The sequence below is a fragment of the Mustela erminea genome, chromosome 1, assembly GCF_009829155.1.
Source record: "Mustela erminea isolate mMusErm1 chromosome 1, mMusErm1.Pri, whole genome shotgun sequence".
Lineage (NCBI taxonomy): Eukaryota > Metazoa > Chordata > Mammalia > Carnivora > Mustelidae > Mustela > Mustela erminea.
The window spans coordinates 630,026-652,752 of NC_045614.1; the positions used below are offsets into that span (position 1 = coordinate 630,026).

At 67.6% G+C, this 22,727-nt stretch overlaps 2 protein-coding genes across 5 annotated transcripts; one reads left to right on the forward strand and one right to left on the reverse strand.

Moving 5' to 3' along the window:
- The first annotated feature begins 697 nt into the window (after window positions 1-697).
- Window positions 698-19,984, forward strand: STK11 (serine/threonine kinase 11). 4 transcript variants are annotated; one of them, XR_004276815.1, is made up of 10 exons: window positions 698-1,155; window positions 9,964-10,047; window positions 11,062-11,151; window positions 12,019-12,151; window positions 12,225-12,361; window positions 13,354-13,481; window positions 15,473-15,530; window positions 15,787-15,983; window positions 16,283-17,361; window positions 18,468-18,550. XR_004276815.1 is itself a non-coding variant. In XM_032304893.1 (10 exons), the coding sequence occupies exons 1-10, from the start codon at window positions 866-868 to the stop codon at window positions 19,955-19,957; spliced, it is 1,839 nt and encodes a 612-aa protein (XP_032160784.1). In that variant the 5' UTR covers window positions 700-865; the 3' UTR covers window positions 19,958-19,984. The 4 variants fall into 4 exon arrangements, 3 of the variants coding, with proteins under 3 accessions (XP_032160784.1, XP_032160800.1, XP_032160791.1); XM_032304893.1 differs by lacking the exon at window positions 16,283-17,361 and adding an exon at window positions 19,444-19,984 and having other exon boundaries at window positions 700-1,155; window positions 18,473-18,680; XM_032304909.1 differs by lacking the exon at window positions 16,283-17,361 and adding an exon at window positions 19,444-19,552 and having other exon boundaries at window positions 713-1,155; window positions 18,468-18,680.
- Window positions 19,985-21,204: 1,220 nt separating this feature from the next.
- On the reverse strand, window positions 21,205-22,436 carry LOC116569032 (voltage-dependent calcium channel beta subunit-associated regulatory protein-like). The gene has a single exon (XM_032304970.1). It carries the CDS (start codon window positions 22,411-22,413, stop codon window positions 21,223-21,225), a length of 1,191 nt encoding a protein of 396 aa, XP_032160861.1. The 5' UTR covers window positions 22,414-22,436; the 3' UTR covers window positions 21,205-21,222.
- Window positions 22,437-22,727: the final 291 nt, after the last annotated feature.

Sequence of the window (22,727 nt, forward strand, 5' to 3'; positions counted from 1 at the left end):
TCCTGCGCCGCCCCGGCCGCCCGGCGCCCTGCGGGGCCCCGCGCCCCGCGGCCCGCGGCCCACGGCGTTCGCGGCCGAGAGCGAGCGCGGGCTGCCGTTTGGGGCGGGGGGCGGCCGCCGCGGGGTCCCAGGCCGGTGTGGGGGCGCCGCGGCCGCGGCCGGCTCCGACGGAAGTTGCTCCCCGCGGCGGGAGGGCCCCGGGCAGCCCCCCGGGCCCCCGACGCGCGGCCGGGGCTGGCGGGGGCGGACGTCGGTGCCCGCCGCGCGGTCCGGATAGGCGCCTGCCGCGGCCTCGGGCCCCCGGGACGGCGGACCCCGCCGGGAGCCGCCCCCGGCAGCGCGCCCGGCGCCCGGCGAAGCTCGGCGGCGCGGCCCGGGGCCCGGTGTGGGCGCGCGCCGCGGCCCGCAGGTAATGCCCGGCCCGGGGAAGCCTCGCTCCGGCCGCCGCGCCGTGCGCCCCCGGAGGATGACCTAGCGCGCGGGAGCCCCAGCGGCCTGCGGACGGCCCCGGCGGACGCGCCGGCCCGACCCGACGCTGCGAGGCACGCGGGCACCCAGACTTGCGACGCTCCGCGCCCTCGGGGGCCGGGGCTCCGGGCCAGGCGCGCCCTCTGAACTCGCGACGAGGACAATCGTTTCTTCCCGAAGACGCGTTTTCTGCTTTTTCCTTCTTTCTTTCTTTTTCTTCTTTCTTTTGCGTTTTTGTTGACTTTCGGTTTTTCGGTTTTGTTTTTGTTTCGTTTTTGGTTTGGGGGTTTTTCTTGAGAAGGGAGTTGTAGGGGGACAAAAGGAGGACCCGCGCGCGCCAGGGGCGGTCGGTAAGGGAGGTCAGGGCCGCCGGCGGGAGTCGGAGGCCGCGTCCAGGATGGATGTGGCCGACCCGCAGCCGCTGGGCATGTTTACGGAGGGGGAGCTGATGTCCGTGGGCATGGACACGTTCATTCACCGCATCGACTCCACGGAGGTCATCTACCAGCCGCGGCGCAAGCGGGCCAAGCTCATCGGCAAGTACTTGATGGGAGACCTCCTGGGAGAGGGGTCGTACGGCAAGGTGAAGGAGGTGCTGGACTCGGAGACGCTGTGCCGGAGGGCCGTCAAGATCCTCAAGAAGAAGAAGTTGCGGAGGATCCCCAACGGCGAGGCCAACGTCAAGAAGTAAGCGCGGGTGTCCGGGTCAGCCAGTGGCCGCAGGGGCGTCCGGGTCAGCCGGTGGCCGCAGGGGCGTCCGGGTCAGCCGGTGGCCGCAGGGGCGTCCGGGTCAGCCGGTGGCCGCAGGGGCGTCCGGGTCAGCCGGTGGCCGCAGGGGCGTCCTGTCAGCCGGTGGCCGCGGGGGCGTCCGGTCAGCCGGTGGCCGCAGGGACGTTCCTCCTCCTCCCCCTCCTCCCTTCCCCCTTCCCTTGGAGCCTGGAGGTGACCAGCCCCTCCCGGGTGGTGCTTGCCAGGGCCAGTGTTGTCGGAAACGCTGAAGGACTCCGGGGGAGGCGGCCGCCTCGCTGCAGCCGGGTGTCCCCTTCCTTCAGTTGGGGGCGTGTGCCCCATCCCCCTTCACCCCCGCCCCTGTGCCCAGTGGAACCAGCCAGTGTTCCTTTGGCCCCGGGAATCTGTGTTCCTGAACGGCCCGGGCCGCCACCAGCAGGCTTTCCGCGCAGCGGGCAGCTGTTACCAGGGCCAGGGCCGACGAAATGCGATTTGTTTACCCTGTTGGAGGGGAGCCCTGCGGCTGCCAAAAATAATTGTTTGCACTGGCCTCTCGGTCAGCAGGAGGTAACCTCGCCTTCTCTCGCTCACTTGGGATGTGACACTGGACCCAGCCATGGCTGCAGGCCCAGGTGGCTGGTCCCCCCGGGAGAGGGATCAGCTTGTGCCCTGGCCAACTTTCTACCCGAACTTCAGGCGCGGGCCAGCTCCGAGGCACCGCACAGGTGTGGGCGTCCGCCTGCAGGAGTCTTCCAGCCCCGCGGACGGTGGGAGCCCCGGCTCCGTCACGCGCTGCTTTCCGGAGGGGGCGCCCCTGCTTGTGGCTGCCACCCACTGGGACCCCGCCCTGCCTGGGCTCACCCTCCTCCCAGCCTCCAGTTTCCAAGAAGGGGTTTATCTAACGGGCCAGGCTGCGGGCGGCAGGACTGAGGCAGGACCGAGGCACGGACGACCTTGGCCGTCCTGCTGCCGGCCCTCCCTGCAGCCCCATCCTGGAAAGTGCCGCCCCCCTGTCCGCTTTCGCCCCCTCCTTCCTGCCCAGCCTGCACTCCCGCGTTCGCTCAGCTCCGTTCACTTGCTCTGGCCCGGCTCGGGCCTGGGCGTGGCCACGCGGTGAACGGAGAGAACCGAAGTTGGGCCCGCTCCGGTGTTGGTGCCGAGCCGGTCAGAGCCGTGGTCTGCCGGTGCGGTCCAAAGGCAGGTGGGCGGTATGTTGAGGCGTCTTGACGGTTTTCGTGCCCCAGCCTGTGGACGCGAAGCAGGGATGGTCCGGTCCCCTAGGGCCCATCTCTTACCTGTGAGGTGGTACTGGGCAGGGGCTCCGATGTACTCACCCCCCGAATCAGAGATCCACGCCCCTCCCAGCTGCTGGCTTCGAAGTCAGAAGCTTTTGGGGGCTGTGGGTTGGGGGGCTGTGAGCACCTGTGTCCTGGCTTCCTGAGTCCTGCCTCCGGAAACAGCCCTCTCCCAGGCTCCGGGTCCATCTTTGTCCTCCTGTCCCCTCTCAGGCCCCATTCCTGATGATGCCCGGACAGCAGGCTGCTCGTCTCCTCGGCGTGGTTGACCTCTGCTGGTCGGAGGTGGTGCGTGTGTGCAGGCGGTCTGGCTGGCCGCGTTGCTCTGTGCTGCTCTGGGCCCCAGGCCCCAGCCTCTGGGGAGCAGCACCCTGAGGTTCCCGGAGTCCCTGAGTCCCGTTCAAGGGCTCGGGCTGGGTTCCAGCACCAACTGATGTGCACTCAGAGGCACACAAGCCCACCTTGCTGGCTGTCCTGGGGCACTGGGTAGCCGCAGAGTTGAGCGGGTCGCGGATCTCTCTGGACCCCTGCTGCGGGGGGCAGGTGCTGTCGGGGTGGGCAGGTGCCTCCTGCGAGGGCACTCGTTGTGGAACGAGGTGTGTGTTTGACAAGGTCAAGTTAGGGGACCGGTTGCCACCCCCAGGAATTCTCTTGTGCTCCGTGGGAGACGCACATGCCCAGACGCCGACCGGAGGGTTGGAGAGCACTGGTGTCCCAGTCTTGGCCTTCCCGAGCACTCAGCCAGGGCCCCAGGAGCTTCTGGAGACTCTGGGTGTGCAGTGTTGGGGCTGCAAGGACCTCAGTCCCGCAGTGCGCGTCGGAAAGCCCTGAGGGGAAACGGAGGCCCGGGAGGCAGAGTGGGGGTTCCCCGGCTGGCTTGGCCGTGAGCATAAGGTGTCCCTGCCGCAGGGCGTTGGGCCCGTTTCATCAGCTCAGGGCCCGGCTCTCATAGGAAAGAAAGGGGTGTCCTTGCAAGGGGAGGTCTGGGCTCCCGGGACAGCCTTGCTGCCAGCCGGCTGCACGGAAAAAGGGCTCTTTTGTCTCCGAGAGGCTTAATAAACTCCAGTAGCTTTTCTCCAAGTGAAGTGTCCGGAACCTTCCAGACAAGTGTCAGGTGTCCTGACTTGGATCAGAAGCCTTTTTCGTCAAGAGTGATGTCTGTGACCAGAGTGGGGGCTGCGCGGGGCATCCCCCTCGGGGTGGTTTCCTCTCTGGGACTGCGAGGGCCTGTGCTAGCCCCCTCTGCCCTCGCGGCTCTTGAAACTAGTAGGTTCTCATTACAAAGCAAAAAGGTTTCAGAAAGCTTCAAGTGAAAAAAAAAAGAATCATTCGTGATCTCGGAACTGACCCATCTTGCCAGGTTTCCTCCGGTCTTTTTTGGTTGTTTTGTAGATCTGTCCAACCACTTTTCATATATCCCTATTTTTTTTTTTAAATTAAAAGATTTTATTTATCGATTTGACAGAGATCGCAAGCAGGCAGAGGCAGGCAGAGAGAGGAGGAAGCAGGCTCCCCGCGGAGCAGAGAGCCCGATGCGGGGCTCGATCCCAGGATCCTGGGACCATGACCTGAACTGAAGGCAGAGGCTTAACCCACTGAGCCACCCAGGCGCCCTTCCCTATCATTTTTATTATTACATTTTTATCCTTTGTTGTGTTTAGAAAATTGCTCGTCCCTGTTTTTCTGAGAGGCCGTAGGATCCCGTGCACTGGCCCCGTGAATGTTGGGAAGAGGACGTGAGTGGGGTCTCCCTCTCTCTGGGGGCAGCGAGAGTGACCCGTGGCTGTGGGTCCTGCCGGCGGGGTTTCATGCAAGGAGAGGCTCCCGGGCTGGTGCTGGTCGGGGGGCAGGTGGTGGTGGCTTCGGCTGTGCAGGCCGCCTACCGGGCGTCTGTGCGGGAGGGTGGCTGTGGGCCGCAGGTGCAGGCCGGACCCTCGACGCCGTGATGCCGCGGCTCGCTCCGCAGAGTGCCCTGCATCCCGGGACGCTCTCTCGGGCTTTATCTTCCATCGACTGTTTGGGGGATAGAAATCGCTTGCTGCTGCCTGTGGAATGGGCACAGGGGCCATCACCGTTGGCCATCAGGCCACGGTCCTTGAAGCCCTGTCCTTCTGCCTGAGCCAGGCTGCTTTTCTGAGGTCAGGCATCCTGGTGGCCTTGGCGGTGGCGGGGCTCTGTGGCCAGCTCTGACCTACCCTGTGCTGGTGGTTCTGTGCTGGAGGTGGGTTACTTTGTGTCACGGTCCCGGAAGAAGAGCAAGGGTGTTTGAAGGGCATGTCCCCACTATTGGAGGTTTGGGTCAGGGGGAGCGTGTGCATGTTTGAGAAGCTGCGTCCAGACTGCTGGTCCCTCGAGCCTTCCCAGCCAGTCTCGTCCAGCGGCTTCTGAATCTCCAGTGACCCCCAGGAGCACCTGGCCCTCCCAGTCCCTGGCAGATGGGCGGCAGCTGTAAGCAGATGCCAGTGGCCGGGCGGGGGCCTCAGTGAGGCCAGGACTGTCTTGTGGTGAGTGGCGGAGTGGGTCTGTGGAGTGAGTGGGTGGAATTTTAGTGTGTCCCCGCTCAGAGCTCTGGGCTTTGTTGGCTCTTGTTCTTGTCCCAAGTGGGCATGCGTCCCTCCCCCGCCCCGTATCGGGAAGGGTTCCACTGTGAGCCCGGGCTGGCTGGCCAGCCGCCAGAGGTGGCCGAAGGGGGGCCGGGCCGCTCACCCACCGTGAAGGTCCTGGCGGCCTCCTTGATGTCTGGTCTTTCGGGGCGGGGGGTCTTGATTCTGAAATGCGGGAGGCCCTCGGCCACCCTGGGCTCTGGGGGCCGTAGGGACGTTTGCCAGTCCTGGGAGCGTGTGGAACGCTGCCAGAGCTGCCCTTTATCCCAGAGCCGCCACGTGGCCGAGCTCTGGTTTATGCTTGCGACAGCCTCGCCAGTACGTGACCCGCGTACCCAGACTCTCAGCGTTGAGGCACATGTCAGTGCCGCGCACCCGGCTGTGAGACTCGACTCTGCTTCAAGTCCCCAGCAGGCAGCCCCGGCCCGTCAGCCGTCTCGCCCTTCCCGGCCCCTGCAAGGCCCTTCCCGGCCTCGGAGGAGCCTGGTTTGGGCGTGTCACCTCGTGGACTCACACCTGGCGGGGCCTCCTGTGTCTGCCTGGGCGTCGTGGGCTCGGTCCGTCCCTGGGGCCGCGCGTGGGGGCTCCTCGCTCCTGCCGGGGCCGGGGACACTCCCGTGTGTGGGGACGCGACCTGTTGTCCGTCCAGCCCCACGGGTCTTTGCGCTGATTCCACTTGATGCCGTTTATGGTTTGTGCTCCTGGGGACGTGCGGGCACGTGTCCACATTGAGCTCTGCTTCTAGCAATTTCCCTTGCTTTCGACTCCTCCCTGGACCTCTGGCGTCTCTGGTCATATTTTTAGAAGCATCAGCAGAGGGGCTGGGAGGTGAGGGGGGTCTTGCTCAGTGTCCCTCTGGCAGGGCCATTGGCCCCTGGCCCGTCTCTGTGCGGAGGGGAGTGACTGGGGTTCGCTGGGCGGCTCCGTCTCATTCTGGGCTGCGTGGAGCTGATGCTTCTCAAGGCAGTGGCCGTGGGCCTGTCCCTCCCCCTGTGTGTTCTGTCCGGGGCTGGCCTTGGAGGCAGTTACGTGGTGTTTCTCCAAGTTTGCGCGGCTTCGTGAGCCTCATTCGGTTTTTCTTCTGCTTCATCAACAGTGAACTGATAAGTAGCCCACTTGGGTCCGGCAGCAACCCCAGGGAAGGTTCTGGGCGGCAGCGGGGGCGGAGGGGGGGCTAGTGAGCACAGTGCGGAGCCCCGGGGTTGGGGGGGCGCGGGCGGGAGGCACCGCCTCCTGTGCTTCACTTCACCCTGGCCGAGCTGCCCGCTACAAGCTGCTCACTTATAGGGGACGCTGGGAATAGAGGCGCTGGCCCTCAGTGCGCCCGGAGGCGGCTGGCCGCGTGGCGGGGCGCACCCCTTCCCGCGGGGTCTCTGGGGAAGCTCCGTGGCTCCCACGGCCCCTCCTGTGGGGTCGGCCGTCGTGTCCGCTCGCTCCCAGCCTGGCGAAGGGGGCTGGCGTGATCCCGGTGAGCCGGCACGCGGGGCAGCCCCCGTGGTGGGCCAGCCCGGCCTTTTCCGTTTCCACGACGAGCGCGCGTCGGAGCAGGAGTGGAGAGCGGTTTCCTCGCAGAGGAGAGGGCGCTGCCCTCTGCTGCGTGGAGTGTGTGACGTGAGCTTGTCCCAGAAGAGGGATGCTGATTCGGTGGTGGTTCCCCCGTGCGCTGGGGTGGGGGGCGGCGCGGTCTGGGCTGGCTGGAGCCAGAGGAGAGTGCGGAGCCTGGGGGCGGAGGGGGCCGGCCTCTGCCTGGGAGGGGGCGGCCTCAGCCTGGGAGGGGGCGGCCTCTGCCGGCCCGGATGCCCGCCGGAGGCCGCGGGGATCAGCGGCAGACTCTCCGGCCCCGCTTCCTCGGCACCTGCCCCCACAGGTGGCTGCTGCTCGGCTGCAGAGAGGAAAGGCCTCCCTGCCCCAGCACAGGTGTTTCTAGTTTTATTTTTGTGATTTTCATGTTACTTATGTTTCAAGGACGCGCCGCACCAGCAGGGCCTGAGCTCAGCTCGCTGACGGAGCCGGCCGGCGCCGTCAGCTCATGGGTTTAGTCTGTGTCGTACGCACCCGTGGGGACCTCTTTGGATGGAGAGGAGAAGGGTCCTGAGGGAGTCTCCGCACTGGGGAGGCCGGTGTGGACGGCTCGAGGAAGCCCCTGGCTCCCCGGGCTGCATCCGCTGACCGGAGCTGCCCCACTGTGCCGGGGAATGTCGTTCCGGCGCCGGGATCCGCCCTGATGGTTCCCAGCCCCCGTGTGCAGGCCCAGGAAGCTGGAGCTTGGAGGAGCTGGGGCCTGTCTCCGTGGCCGACCCCTCCGTCCGCACTGGCCCCGCAGGGCTTGCTAACTCGCTTGTGTCCTTCATGGATGCCCCTCTCGTCTGGGGCCGTGTCGCTCCCGGGCCTCTGCTGCCTCCGCCCTGGCTGCAGACCCTGGACAGGCGCCCCCGCAGCTGCCTCCCAGGCCTGGCCGCTGACCAGGTGGTTAAGGGGGTGTCGGTCTGCCTGGGTGGACGGCAGGGGCCGGACGGTGGCCTCTGAGAGGAGCTGCTCTGCGTGTGCGCCAGGTGCACGTGGCGGTGGCCCTGAAGCCCGCAGGCCGGGGGGGCTGACGGGGCACCACGTCGCAGAAGTGGGTGTCGCTGCCACCTCGCATTGGTCAGATGGAAACGGAGCGTCTGAGCCCCGGGTGCAGGGCACGAGAGTCAGGGCCGGGTGGGGAGGGGCGGGGGAGGAAGGTGGGGCCTGGCTTCCAGGGACCCCCTGCACTGGCTCCGGGGCTCGAGGGTCGGTGCCAGGCCGTCAGGGACCTTCTGGGTCCCTTACAGCAGAGCTTCACCTGACGTCCTGCTCCCGAGGACAGCGGGTGGGTCTGGGTTCGTCTGTGGTCAGCAGGACTGGGGTGCTCCTGCCGCCGAGGGGGTGGGGGCCAGGCATGCTGCTGACCACCCCCCCCCCACAGTGCCTGGACACTCCCGCAGAGACTGACCTGCCCAGAATGTCAGCGGGGCCAAGGGGGACAAACCCTGCATTAATTATTTGGAAAAAAGATTGAGTCTGGTCCCTGCTCACGCTGGACACGAGAGTAAATCCCTGGGGTCAGAGGGTACAAACCAGGGCGACCCCAGCGTCTGTGAGTCGCCCCCACTCAGCGTGTGTCGTGAAGCGCGTGCAGTGTCCCGGGACCTCAGGAGCCCGATGGCTAGGACGCCGTCTAAGAACCCAGGAAAACCAGGGTAGAACTCTCACCTGGAACGCTCTGGTGGGGGTGGGCACAGGCTTCTGTTGGCGAGTCTGGGGGAAAGTGGCCGCGAGGCTGTGCTGCGTTCTGCGAGTTGATGGCCTCCTGGGCTCTGGGCCTGGGGTCTCCCGTCTGGGGTGGGTGCCGTGCACGGATGCCCTTTCTGGGGCCCTTGCGGCTCTGTGGCGGTGGCTGCTGGGTGTTTGCGGGCTCCAGGGCCCTACAGAGGGCCTGCACCCGGGGTGCGGGGCACAGGATTCATGCACTGGGCGGGGGAGGCTGTCAGCAAGGGCCTCCTGGAAGAGGCAGCCTTCTCCCTGAGCCTGGACAGCAGGCCGGATGGGACACGAGTCTCTGAGGAGCTATTCTTAGGTCCTCGCTAGGGCGGCCAGGTGAGGACTTTTAAAAGAACTTCATGGAGATGGCGTTCACAGTCCTACAGTTTGGTGGCACTTAGTGTATTCCCAGGGGTCCCCTTTATCGTTTTCCAGAATATGCTAGCTCCCCAAAGGCAACTCTTTCCCCATCAGCGATCACTCCCCACTCCTGCCCCCAACCCCCGGCCCCCACGAGTCCCCTTCCTGTCCGTGGAGGAGCCTGGTTGGGACGTGTCACACGCGTGGACTCACACCCCGTGTGGTCTCCTGCGTCTGGTTCCCTCCCTGCGCATTGTGGTCTCGGGGCCGTCCCGGGGCGGTGCATGGGGGCCTCGCCCTGCTCGTGGCAGAAGGACGCTCCTGTGCGTGGTGGACACACTGTTGGTCTGTCCACCTGGTGCTGAGCCCTGGGGCTGTTCCCACGTCGGGTCCCTGTGGCTCGTGTTGCCTCGAGCGTGCTCATAGGGCTTTCCGCGGGGACGTGCTCCGGTTACCACGGGCACACCTGCATGGGATTGCCGACTCGGCCGGTCGCTCGGCCGTACCCTCCCCCAGCGCCTGCCCAGAGCCCGGACAGGTGAAGCACCATCTGCAGAGCAGCCAGCGCTGGCACGGGCCTGTGGGCGAGGCTGGCGCCAGGCGGATGGCTGTGCCTTGGTATCCCTCCTGGCGGGGCCGGTGCAGCTGCTTTCTCCCCATGCCAGGACTGGAGCAGCAGAGGTCTCCGGGGCTCTCGTGAGAAGGGTTTCCATCCTTCCTGCAGGGCTGTGGGGCGCCAGGGAGGGGAAGGGAGTCCTCATGGAGCCGGTCCAGCCGTGGCGCGGTGCCTGGGGCTTTGTTCCCCCGGGGAGGCACGCACGGGCTGCTGGGTGGCCCGGGGAGCTGAGCCGCGGCCGTGGCACAGAAGGTGCCCGCTCCGCACTTGACCCGCCGTCCGTGTGCTGCGCCCTGTGGTCCCTCATGCGGGAGGACTGTCCGTTAAAATGTTCAGAAAGCTTCCGGGTGGGGTTGTCCCTGTTGAAGCCTGCAGACTCGGGGGAGCCCCTGTTGCTGTCGCGGGACGGACTGCGCGGTCGGAGGGGAAGCAGGAGAGCTCTGCCGGCCCTCCCGGCGCCCACGCGCATCGGAGCCCGGTGTGTCCTCCGCACGGCACCGGACGGCAAGCTTGCTCTTCCTCCCACGCGGAGGGCGCGGGCCGATCCGGACACACGAGGCACCAGCCCTGCTCACTGGTGGGCCTGCTCATGCCTGTTTTTTGTCCTTAGGGAAATCCAACTTCTGAGGAGATTACGGCACAAAAACGTCATCCAGCTGGTGGACGTGCTATACAACGAAGAGAAGCAAAAAATATATCCTTGTGGCCGCTGTGCTGGGGGGGCAGGGGTGGGCCTCAAGCACCGTCTTCCAGACCCTGAAGCCGTCCCTTTGTGACTCCGGCTGGGGGCCCGGAAGGCAGCAGCAGCTGGTGCCACAGGGCGTGGACCGTGAAGCCCTCGGGTCATCTGCTGGGGCCCCACAGTGTCTCAGACCTCCCTTACTTGTGTGGCTGCTGGGCCCTCCCGTTACCCTGTGCCCGGGAGTGGGAGTGCTGGGTCTGGGTGGCTCTGAGCTTGGGGGGCTCTCCTTGCCTCTGGCATCCAGGGCCCCTCTGGTGCGGGTAGAACTCGGTGTGTCATTCTGCAGCAGTGCTTCTGTGCAAGTGTCCTCGGCCTTTGCCCTTTCCCTTTTGGGGATGGACCCCATCTCTTCAGGGGGGTGAGGCTCTGGGCAGCTCCAGGTCTAGGGAGCAGGCCTGTGGGGGCCCTAGGTCTCAGTGGGGGGCAGGTGTCTTCCCACAGAAGTGCTGGGCACGGGCTGATGGGGTGTCAAGCCCACGGCGCCCCTCTAGCTTGCTCTCAGGGCCACCCCTGCTGGGGACACGGTGGGGGCTTTGTCCTCCTCTCCAGCTGGCCTGAGACACTTGGCCGCTTCCTGTGTGGCCCGGTGACCCCTCCTTTCTGTCCTGCAGGCTGTGTCTCCTCACCACCTCCTGGGCTTCGGGTGGATGGAGCTCCTCAGGCTGTTGAATCCCTGGGGAGGCCTCCTTGTGGGTCCAGGGCGCTGAGCCCAGACGAGGCAGCCACTGGCCTCTACGAGGTGACCCTGGGCGGGTCAGCGGGAGGGCCGAGTTGCCCGATAGGCGCTGTCATCTCTGCAGTCTTTCTCGCTGTCTCCGGGGGCTCCTGCTTAGCTCTGTTCCCGCAGCCCCGGAAGCGTCGGGGTCCTCTTGCCCCCCGGGCCCTGCGTGCGGCGTCTGCCGTGCGCTCCCCGGGGCAGGCTCTCCGCGGCAGGCTGTCCGCGGCTCGTCTTCCTTAGCGCCGCACGTATATGGTGATGGAGTACTGCGTGTGCGGCATGCAGGAGATGCTGGACAGCGTGCCCGAGAAGCGCTTCCCCGTGTGCCAGGCCCACGGGTGAGTGCCTGCTGCGGGGCTGCCCGCGGGCTCCAGGGTACCGGGCCCCAGATCAAGCTGCACGCTCTTTCATTTTCTTTCCAGAGAGAGCGCGGCAGGGTGGTGGGGACACAGAACGCGCGGGTCCGTGGGTGGAGGGCGGAGGGGGAGGACATCCAGCGGACGCCCTCGGGGCTCCGCTCCCAGCAGCTCGTCTCAGGCCCCTGAGATCACGACTTGAGCCAACCAAGAGTGGGACAGTTAACCGACCGCCCTGGGCGGCCCCGGGACAGGTGTTGTGTCGTCCGTGTGACGAATACTTGGTGTGTGTTCCGCCTCAGCCTTGGGAGCTCCGTGTGCAGCACACCCAGCCCAGCCGCGGGGCAGCAGGCCCTCCGCCAGCTGCCCCCCCGGGCGCGCCCGCTGCCTCGGGCTTGGAGACCTCTCGGTCCCTGAGATGTCCCCAATGAGAACGGAGCTGCCACAGGCCAGCTGGCCCTCCCGTGGTCACGTGTCCCTGGCCCCAGGGGGCAGTTCCAGGGAGGCGACACGGTCACATCGAGGGCAGACTGATTGTGGAGGACAGGGCACGGCCCTTGGGCTCGTGGGGAGCAGGAAGAAAGGCTGGCTGGCTTGGGGAGCAGCTGGGGGCCAGGGAGCCCTCCTCTGCCTTCCCTGGGAGGCTCGGGTCAGAGGGCTGCATCAGCCCTTGGGGCGGCGGTCGCCTGGCCGGGCTGCCTGTCCTGTCCTTCCCGTTGGCCCGACTGCAGGGACTGCCGAGCCACAATGTCCTGCCTTTGGTCCTGGCAGGCGCACCCCAGGCGCTGCAGTAGCCAAGCCGGGCGGGGGCTCTGGGCGGGGCCAGTTACGGAGTCCTGCCCCCCGCAGGTACTTCTGCCAGCTGGTGGACGGCCTGGAGTACCTGCACAGCCAGGGCATCGTGCACAAGGACATCAAGCCAGGCAACCTGCTGCTCACCACCAGCGGCACGCTCAAGATCTCCGACCTGGGTGTGGCCGAGGTAGCGTCCCTCCCAGGGCGCGCGGGGGCGGGGGCCCGAGGGCCGCTTGCTGAGGGCCGTGCTGTTGCCGCAGGCCCTGCACCCGTTTGCTGAGGACGACACGTGCAGGACGAGCCAGGGCTCCCCGGCGTTCCAGCCCCCGGAGATTGCCAACGGCCTGGACACCTTCTCTGGGTTTAAGGTGGACATCTGGTCAGCTGGAGTCACTCTGTAAGTGCCCAGGGGCCTGGGTCCCCTTGCTCTGCCTCCCTGCCCCGGGGTCCTTCCTTTACCCACCAAGGACTCAGGAACGGTGTTTGGGCTCCAGGCTTCTAGAACCTGGCCCTCTTAGTGGATTCCCCAGATACCATTCCCGGGTACACTGGGGTGGCCAGAGCGCCAGAGAGGCTGTGGGGCCAGGAGTGGGGGCCCCCGCGGGTAGGAGCAGATGGGGCACCTTCCCATCTTGTGGGGTCCTCAGGGTCAGAGACCTGATGTGGGGGCACACACACTGGCTGTCCTTGGGCCGTACCCGGCCTCCTGCCTTGCGCTAAGGGCGCGTCCCCGTCTTCCTGCTGATTTCTGGGAGCAGGTTGCAGTGCTGCCCAGCCGGCTGCGAGGCCCCCACCCGGGTTCTGCTCTCCTGCCCACCGCGCACAGCCCTGAGCACGCGTGCCTGAGCTGACTGGGCTGCAGGGCTCGCTGGAACCCTCGTCCTGAGTGGAGTGTGGGCTGCAGAGATGTGCCGGCCGAGCCCAGCACTGACCAGTGCAGCCCAGAACCTTCCCTCCTGCCCCCCCTGTAGGGCAGCTGCTGGCCAGCACAGGGCTCCATTTTATTTTATTTTTATTTGACTGGTTGTAGGCTCCACGCTGGGCATTGCGGGGCCCAGCGCGGGGCTTGAACTCAACCCAGAGACCTCAGGGTGAGGTCAGTTGTTGGGCAAGTAACCCACTGAGCTGCCCAGGCAACCCGTTTTATGTCCTGATCGAGAGAGAATTCACATACCACAAGAGCCACCCTTGTAAGATGTATCTCGCGGTGGGTTTGGGTGTCCCGAGGGGTGTAGCCCGCGCCACCGTCTGTTCCAAACACTCGTGCCGCCCAGTGTGGGGCCCCACGGGTGAGGGAGCTTCAAGGCTCCCGTGCCAGGCTGGGTTCCGGCCAGCACTGCAGGAGGAGCCCTGACTGACCGGCCTCTCTCCGTCCCGTTGGGGGCGAAGCTATAACATCACGACAGGCCTGTACCCGTTTGAGGGCGACAACATCTACAAGCTGTTCGAGAACATCGGAAAGGGAGACTACACGATCCCGGGTGACTGCGGGCCCCCGCTCTCGGACTTGCTGCGAGGTGAGGCCCCCGGGACGGCGCCGGTGGGGCTGGGGGGGTCGGGAGCAGGCTGCTGGGGCCGATGGGGGTCCTGGGGGTGCTGCTGTGCTGACCCCTGGGGGCCTCTGGGTCTCCTCTCGGCAGCCCCTCCAGGGAATGGGCGTGGTTAGCCGACAGCGGCTGAGGCTGGAGCCTGCTTACAGCTGCTTTGGGCCTTTGGTTCCTGCCTCTTCCGACCCCCACCCCCCAGAGGAACATAGCAGCCAGCACCCTAGGTGCCCCCCACCCCACCGCGGCTGCGGAGTCCCTGGGTGGCTTCCCGCGCAGCCCAGGCCGTGCAGCGGGTGGCGCCCAAGTGGCCACAGCCGGGTCTGTCGGGGTTGGGCCGCCGGATGCGGTTGCTTGGGGGGGGGGGGGGTGGGCGACGTCTGCGTCCTGACCCTGGGCTGGAGCCTGATTGGCCTGGCACGTGCAGACCCTTGCCCCCACTTGTCCCCGGTTCCTGTCCTCGTGGAGATGCTGCCTCCGGTTGGAGCCTTCGTCCCTTCCTAGACCGCATGTAGCTGACGGTCGGGACAGTAGGTTCCCGTGACCCTGGAGGCGCTTGAGAGTTTTCTAGAACAGAGTCAGGCTAGTTTTTACGTTTTGCTGCGAGTGAAGTAGAGCCCAGGCTGGGCTGCTGGCCAGCAGCGGCTGGACTCCGGCCCTGGGCACACAGGCAGCTCCCCATTCCCCCCCTGGGACCCCGAAAGATGGCCAGGTGGGTGCAGCCCTCCCGCTGCTCAGACGTAGCCTTCTCCCTTCCGTCAAGTTTGTGGAAGTTCTCGGGCACGCTTTGTGGAAGGGACGTCAGCTGTCCCTGTCCTCGAGTGCGCCCAGAGCACAGGCCTCTGACCTCCTCCACCGCCCCCAGCCCTCCGGCCGAGGGCGAGGCGCTAGGCAGCACTGCCCGGAGGGCTACAAGGGCAGGCCCCGGCTGGGTGGAGTGTTCCCTGAGTGGAATCTGTTTGCTCGCTCCACGACTGCCCTTACCTTCTCAGTGCTCAGGAAGGCCGATGGTCTAGACGGCCGAGGGCGTCAGGGTGCCCTGCGCAGATCCCGGCGGGGCCGCCGCCTCCCTCCCCTCCACCTCATTTGACCTAAGGCCCAGGTGGCCAGGGCTGTCGGTCTGCACATCCCCTGCACCCAAGCCTGCCTGCACCCAAGCTTTGCGCTGCGGGTGCGTGCCCTGGAGGCTCTTCCCATAGCCAGGACTGGAGGGGTGGCTCCCAGTGTCTCCTAGAGCTCCGTCTTGGCCCTGAGGTCTGGTGGCGGTCCTCTCCTGCCCCTGAGCACGGGGGCCGTGATCTGTGGTCTCACCTCCTCTTCGGCCCCACTCAGACCTTCAGGGTTCCGAGTCCCCAGCTCTCTAAGTCGCCACCCGTGGCCTGAGAACAGGGCTGCCCTCCTCGTGGGTGCCGTGCCGAGCTCTCAGAACTGGGCCCCCGACCCCTCCTCCGGCTGCGCTCGAGAAGCTCTAGCCGCCTGCTCTGGGGACGCCGGAAGTAGAAGCGGTGGGCTCAGGGGTGGGCCCTGCCCCGGCCCGGGGCCCTTGCGGGAGCGAGGCAGAGAGCCGGCCTGCGTGCGCACAGGCTGCGTCGCCCTGGGAGAGGACTGTCCCACTTCCCGCTGGCGTCTGTGTGAAAAGCACCTGCTGCCCCTTGGCTGTCTTCCCGACCACGGCGCTGCCTGTGGCTTTGCCGCTCCCCACCAGGCTGCCTCCTAGGGCCGCAGGGCCTCGTCCTCACGCAGCCGCGGACTCTGCGTCTGTGCGTCACGCCCGGGTCAGCCCTGCCGGTGGAGGCCATGGGGGACCGCGGTGGGAGGTGCCGGTAGCACCCTGAGCCGGAGCTCCACTCCCACACGCCAGCGTCCCCTCCTCCCGGGGGTGTCGTCTGCGCAGCGGCTGAGGCGGCGGGAGTGGGGGGTCACGTGCCCAGCGCTGACCCCTGCGTCCGCTGCTGTCCCGCCAGGGATGCTGGAGTACGAGCCCGCCCGGAGGTTCTCTATTCAGCAGATCAGGCAGCACAGGTGAGCGCCTGCGTGGCCCGGCGGTGGGGTCGGTGTCCTCGAGGGGGCATGAACGGGGAGTTTCCGGGCGAGCGTGGGTGGGGGGTGGGGGTCTGGGCGACAGGGGCGTTCCTGGCCCTCAGTCTCCTGCCCGCCCCGCCCCCCCATACAGATTTTAGGGGTGGGCCCGGAGGTTGACGTGCCCTGTCCTGAGGGCACGAGCGGCACAGGGAGCTGGGGGAGCCTCCGGGCTGTCCTGACTCACGGGCTCCTACAGCTGGTTCCGGAAGAAGCACGCGCCGGCCGAGGAGCCGGTGCCCATCCCGCCGAGCGCGGACGGCAAGGACCGCTGGCGCGGCATGACAGTGGTGCCCTACCTGGAGGACCTGCACGGCTGTGCCGACGACAATGGGGACGAGGGCCTGTTCGATGTCGAGGATGACATCATCTACACTCAGGACTTCACGGTGCCCGGTGAGTGCCGCCGCCGCGCCGCAGGGCCTGGCCTCCGTGGCAGAGCGCACGTCCCCGGTGTCCCTGGCGGGCACAGACAGCCCTGGGGGTGTGGCCGTGCCTCCCCTCTCGCACGGAGGCAGGTGGGGATTCTGGAGGGCAGAGGCCCCCCCCGGGGCGTTCTCCTGTGTTCTGGGGAGTGCACAGCACATCCTGCCAGGTGGTGAGAGGGGGCAGCCCCTCGGACGGGCCTGAGAGGGTCCAGTGGCCCTCCTGGCACCGGGCCGCCCACCCTGATGTGTGTCGCCTTGCTTCCCCAGGTGGCGAGGAGGCGTCTGAGGCAGGGCTTAGAGAGGAGCGAGGCGCGCAGAAGAGCCAGTGCTCAGACCTTTCTGGAGAGGAAGCTGAGGCCAGGGGCGCAGCAGGGCTCGAGGCCATAGTGTAGCGATGCCCCCCGCAGTGCCCGCCGGTGCCGGAGAGGCCAGGCCTGGGTGCCTGGCCACCGACCCTCCCTGACCCTGCCCAGGTGTCTGAGGGCGGCCAGGGCAGGTGCCCCTCCCCCAGTGTTCACCATTGCGTTCTGGGGCCGGGCTCGCAGGCTCCCGTCATAAAGGTCCGCCCCGCTGTGCCTGTGCCTGTGCCTTTCCCTGGCGCGTTTGCCAAACGTTAGATTTTTGTTGTAGACAAACCTGGTGTGCGGGGGTGGCCTGTGTGGTGGGTGGGGCCCCTGGGGACGCCCCACTAGGCAGTAATGCTGGGGGCCCAGAGCTGTTTTCCTGGCAGAGCTGGGGCGGGGTTCAGGCATCCCACCTGAGCAGGGGGCGTGCTTGGGGGTCTGAGATGCCCGTTCTGGAGCTGGACCCCAAGTGGCAGTGGCTTTGGCTCAGCAGGAACTCACAGTAGAGTCCCAGGAGGTGATGCGTGCTTGGTGTCTGTGGCCTTGGAGAGGTCCTCTGTAGAACGGTAAAGAGCCATCCTGCTTCTCAGAGGTGCGGGGCTCTCGTGTCAGGGCCTTGGGAGGGGACCTCGCTGGCGGCCATCTGTTGTCTCTGCAACGTGGGGCGAGCACTCTTCCACATGCCCAGACCCCTGTCAGACCCCTGACTATGTGCGTGGGAGGCAGGGCTCGTGCCGCAGTGGCTCTCCGGCTGGAGTCCGACGCCCGACCGTCCGTCCGTGCTAGAAGGAGCAGAGCCTCTCCCAGGACCGCTGACGCTTTCTCGGAGCCCTCGTGGGTCCACAGTGGCTGTGCTGAGGCCTCGTCCCCTCCTCACTGCCGTCCCTGTGCTGTGGTCGCCCTCAGAGGCTTTTAGCTGTTTGGCCTTGTCTCCCAGGACTGTCCCCACTGTGGGGGTCTGCCTCCTGCCCTGAAAGCCGGGTGCCGGGCCTTGGGCCAGAGGTGGGTGGTCGTGGGCGATGCGCCCGTCCTTTGAGGGTCAGGAGGCCGGATCCTGTACCCACCCCCTGCCCCTACCGCAGCCACAGTGCCTGTGCCCGTAGCCGGGCTCCAGGTGGCCTGTGCGGAGCGGCTCAGTGCCTGCGGGGCTCCTTCCCTGTCGCAGCGGGGCTCTTGACCCCACACAAGGCCTCTCCCTGGCAGAAACCTGTCAACAGTGACGAGCTCTGATCTAGGATGCCTCCAGTGTGCATAGGGGTGGCTCACGGCAAGTTCCAGAAGCTGCTGAGTCAGATAGTGGGGACCTTTGGCCTAGGGGGGGCTCTGTGCCGGCAAAGAGGTGGACTGGAGGCGGCTGAGGGCAGCTTCCCACCCGAGTCTGGGGAGGGTGGGGTGCGGCCAAGAGGCTGATTTTCCACGTGCGCTGAATGAGCTCTGGGCCCTGGCAGGTCGGCTGTGTGCCCTCCTCCTGTGTGCGCTCCTCCTCCTCGTCCCGCCACACCTCAGAGCACAGGACTGAGGCAGTCGAGCGGCTCCAGGCTTGTGAGCGCCCCCCGGACGCCAGCAAGGGCCGGTGCTGCCCGGTAGCGAGTAGGGACACAGCAGGCCTCTGGCTCTGGTCTCTTCGCCCCGGGCCCAGTCTGGGGAGCTGAGGCCGGCCTCGAGGGGAAAGATGAGTGTTGCCCACCTGGCCTGAGCCCGGCTCCTCTCAGCCCCACGGGGCCCAGTGAGGCCTGGCCTCCGCACAGGTGAGCGGGCCCAGCATAGGGCCCTGTGCCCCGGGACCCTGGTCCTCTGCCGTGTGCTGGGGTGGAGGGTGAGCGGGGCAGGCCCGGCCCTCCTGAGTGCAGAAACCCGGTTCGCACAGGGGCAGGCAGGTGAGCGAGGGCTGGGCACCCCCCTTGGCTGGCCGACTCCGAGGGCATTTATTTTTCTAGCTGGATGAGATGACCCGCAGGCGGGACCTGGGTGGGCAGGGGGGCAGGTGGTAGAGGAGCCTGGGCTGGCTGGCTGGAGAGGACCTAGGCCTGGGGATTGGGGCGGGGCGGGGGGCACAGGTTTGTCCGCCTCAGGCTCCCATCAGCCCACACTCGCCCTCTCCCTCCTAGGACAGGTCCCAGAGGAGGAGTCTGGGCAGAACGGGCAGAGCCGGGGCCTACCCAAAGTGCTGTGCGCCAACGGCACCGAGCCGCTGAGCACCAGATCCAGGGCAGAGCGCCGGGCCAGCGCTGCCTCCAACCCCACCCGCAAGGCCTGCTCCGCCAGCAGCAAGATCCGCCGGCTGTCGGCCTGCAAGCAGCAGTGAGGGCGGCCACCCTCAGGTGGGCCGCTGCAGGGGCCTGTGGGGGAGGGCGGGGACCGTGCTCAGGCACGACCGCTCGTGGCCCGACACCGCTGCAGCCACTGCCGGCTGGGGCCGCCAGGTCTGCCTTCCCTGTTCTGTCAGTCCGCGCCCACGGCCAGCTGGACCCTGGCCAGGCAGCTGGAGCTGGGGCAGCTGCTCCCGCGTGCAGGAGGGGGTCCCTCCGGCTGGCAGCCTGTCCTGCCAGACCCGGGCGATGCTGGACTCCACCCTGCGGCATAGGAGGCACTGTGGGTGGGTGTGTGGGAGGGAGGTGGGGATGGCTTCGGTTTGGCCCAGGCTCTGATCCTGGTGGCTGCCCCGCCACCCTCCGCTTCCCGTTCCCGCCTCTGCCTGCCCCAGTCCGAGAAGGTGTGTGTGGTGGGAAATCGTGCCCCAGGGGACTGGGAGATGCTGCTCAGGTTGCAGGCGGGTGCGCTCTCGGGGGGAGCTGCTCGCCGCCCCAGTGGCCCTGTGGTGCTTACCTGCCCGCATCAGAACCAGCTCGGAGGGCTGGGAACCCGGCTTCCTCTGTGGAGGCTGGTGCGTAACTCCACTGGGCAGCGCGTGAACGTCAGGGTGACCCCTGGAGTCAGCACTGCCTTTCCTGGTCTCTCTGGATGTCTGACAGCCCTATATGAGCAGGCCTCAGTTTCCCCGCCCTAATATCGGGGTGGGGCCTGCCCCCTGGGACGCAGAGCCTGTTTGCCGGCCCAGGAGTGACCCGTGTGTTCCGTCTGCAGCCCGTCTCATGGAGCCCCAGCCGGGTGCCGCGGCCCAGGTGCTCAGTCATCCCGCCGACTGCTGGCCTACGCCTGCTGCCCAGGAAGGCCACCGCCTCCTTGCCGACTGCCCCTCGGGAAGCCACGGGCCTTGGAGGGCTGTGGCTGGGGGACTGAAGGGTCTGGGGTCTGGCCTTTCCCTCACGGCCAGCAGACACGACCTCTTGATGACTTTGCAGCCATGTGCTGGGCCCCTTCCCCTGGCCCGAGGAGGAGGACGCGTGGCGGCCCGCGGCCAGGCGGGAAGCCCTTGCCGTGCACTTTATGTTCAGACCTGCTGGCTCTCGCCCCGCCCGGACTTCCTTTCACTCTGCTCCACGCTGGCGCCTCCCGCAGCTGGTGGTGTGCTCAGACCACGGCCGCGGGAGGAACAGGCTTGCCCGCCGAGATGCATGCCCCGAGCCCGAGGGAGCCGGGCCGCGGCCCTGTTGTTGCTGTTTGGTTGGTTCTTTTTCCTTTTTTCTTTTTTTTTTAAGAAAAAAATAAAGCCGGTGGATTTGAGCTGTGGTTGTGAAGGGTGTGTGGGAATTGTTGGGCGGTACCGCTGTCCTGCAGGCAATGGGTCTGAGTCCGAGCCCTCTCCGTGGACCTCCCAGCCCAGCAGGCTGGCAAGTGGTGGGACCTGGGTCCTCCTTGGGGGTCAGCCTTCAACCGTGCTGGACATCAGTCCTGTCAGTGGTGACCGGTCTCCCCAAAGCTCAGCAGGACCCTCAGCGCAGCCCCAGGGCCCGCCAGTGCCCAGTGGGGCAGCGGGAGGACTCCCTGATCGCCGGACCCCGGCCCGGTTTCCGAGGGCTCTGTGCTCCTGGGTCCCCAGAGAAAACGCGGACTAAGCGAGCGTGTGCGGTAAATATTTATAATCAACCAGAAAACAAACACGAGAAACACCATCACGGGATGGAGCACAGCCGGCAGGAAGCTCCAAGGGACGGGACGGGACGGGGGCGGCGGGGCGGCCGCAGGAGCGGGCGGCCCCATCTTTTGGCAATAAATAAAGCTCGGGAAACTTGAATCCTTGGTCGTTTGGGTTTCGTGTGTCTCCAAACGGGAGTCGTGGCAGCTCTTTGGACGGTGCGGCGGCGGGGCGGCGGGCAGCCCGCTCACATGCTTGGGGCGGGCGCGGGGACGAGGGGGCGGCGGGCGGGTCGGGGTTTATTGCTCAGGGGGCGCCGGGGGTCGCGAGCACAGGCCGCGGTGAGGTAAACAGCTTCGGGGCCCGGGCGGCTGCGGCCTCCACCCACCCGGCCAGCCCAGGGCCAGCGCGCCCGGCTCCCGCGCCGCCACGGAGCGGTCCCAGCTCGCCGCATGCGCTCCGGGGCAGACTCCCGCGCGTGCGGCCCGGCCCGGCCCGGCCCCCTCGAGGCTCCGTGGGCCCCTCTCGGGGCGCCCCGCGCATGCACCTCACTCGGCTCCTCCGCCCGGACCCTCCCGGGTGCGGTACCGGCGCGCGCCTCCCGGCGTTCTGTGTGCAAGACGGCCCCGCGCCGCGGCTGCCGTCGAGGCCAAAGGTAGATGGAGAAGCGGCCCGCTCCCTCCGGTCCAGGCCCGCACGCTGAGGAGCCGCGGAGGGCCCCGGCTCCGTGCCCGGGGGTGGGGCTGTGCGCGTGCGCACCGGAGGCCGCTCGAGGGTGACCCGAGGGCGAGAGCGCGGGCACCGGGGGGGGCGGCTGGAGGCGCGTCCCGCGGCGCGGGCCCCGAGCGGCGCCGAGAAGCTGACGAGGCGGGTGCGGGGCGCGGGGCTTAGGCCGGGCTGTGGTCGGGAGACGTCGGCGCGGCGGCGGCCAGCGCGGGAGCCGCGGCGATGGGCTGGGCGAGGCGCGGCGGGAACAGTCTGTCGTCGAGGCCGGCCGCCAGCTTGTCCAGCAGCGTCCCCGGGGGCCCGACGCACAGGCCCGAGCCGGGGCAGCCGCCGCCGCCGCCGCCGCCGCCACCGCCGCCGCCGGGCTCCTCCTCGATGACCGGGATGGCGGGCGCCGCCGGGTCCTCGCCCGCGCGGCCCTCGGACGGGCAGTCGACGCTGTCGCCGCGGCGCAGAGGCGCGCGTGGGGGCCGGGGGTCGGGGCGGAACAGGGGCGCCGGCGGGGCGGGCGGGGCGGCGCGCGCGCCGGGGTCGCTGTGCTGCCGGCCGCGCTGCTGCCACTGCTTGCGCGCGTGCGGGTGCGGGTGCGCGCGCGCGCGGTGGCGGGCGGCGCAGGGCAGCGCGTCGTCGAAGTGCGGGTCGTGGCGCAGGAATTCGTGGAAGAGCGCGTCTGTCTTCTCGTCGATGCTGTAGTCGCGGCGCGGGGCGCGGCGGGGCCAGGCGCGGGGGCTGCGGGGCCGGGCGGGCGCCTCCGTGGGCGCCAGCGCCCCCTCGAAGCTGCTGCCCACAGTGGCCGTGCGGCCGGCGCTGGTGAAGGAGGAGCGCTTCTCGGACGCGCTGGGCAGCCCGTCGTCGCCCGCGCCGCGGCCCTCGATGCTGGCGTAGCCGCTGTCCATCTGAAGCAGCTTCCGCGGACCTCCCGCCTCGCCGTCCGCGGACCGCGGTGTGGGCGGCGGCGAGGGCGGCGGGAAGGCGGGTGCGGTGGTCCCAGAGCCCGAGCCCGAGCTGTCGCCGCTGCGCACCGAGTCGCGGTCGTTGCCACTGCTGCTGTGGTCCGAGGCGGCCGCGGCATGCAGCTCGAGGGAGGCGCGCAGGCTCCAGATATCCCGGTAGCTGGTCTGCGCCTGCTCCGGCCCCGAGTCCCGCTCGCCATCGGAGTCCTGCTGCTGCAGCTGCTCGGGCCCCACGCCGCCGCTAGACTCTGGGGGAGACTCGGGGCTCGCTCCTCCCGCGGCGCCCACCTCCTCGGCTGCCTCTAGCCTGCAAGCCAGGCCGCAGCGGTCAAGAAGGCTGTGCACGCCCCTGCATTTTCTCCCCAGCCCCCCTGACTCTGGGTCCGGAAGGGCGGGCATGGGTGGGGACCCCCTAGGCTTGGCCAGGCTCTGCGGAAAATGAATTTATTTTTAGAAAAATGTTGCCAGTCCCTGTTGCAGGGTATATTTTCTGGGTAGATCTGAGTCTTCCTGGGACCTGCTTTTCAACCAGGTCACTTTTTACAGTGTCTCAGCCAAGCACCTGCTTGTAGCACAGGTGGCCAGCTCTCACCTGGAGAGAGGGACATTGTCCTGTGGGGCTGCTTTCTTCCTAACATCTCAGTGTGGAAGGGACTGGCTGGGGATGGACTGGATCAGGGTAGCCCCACTCAGCCTCTAGTCCTGGACCTCAC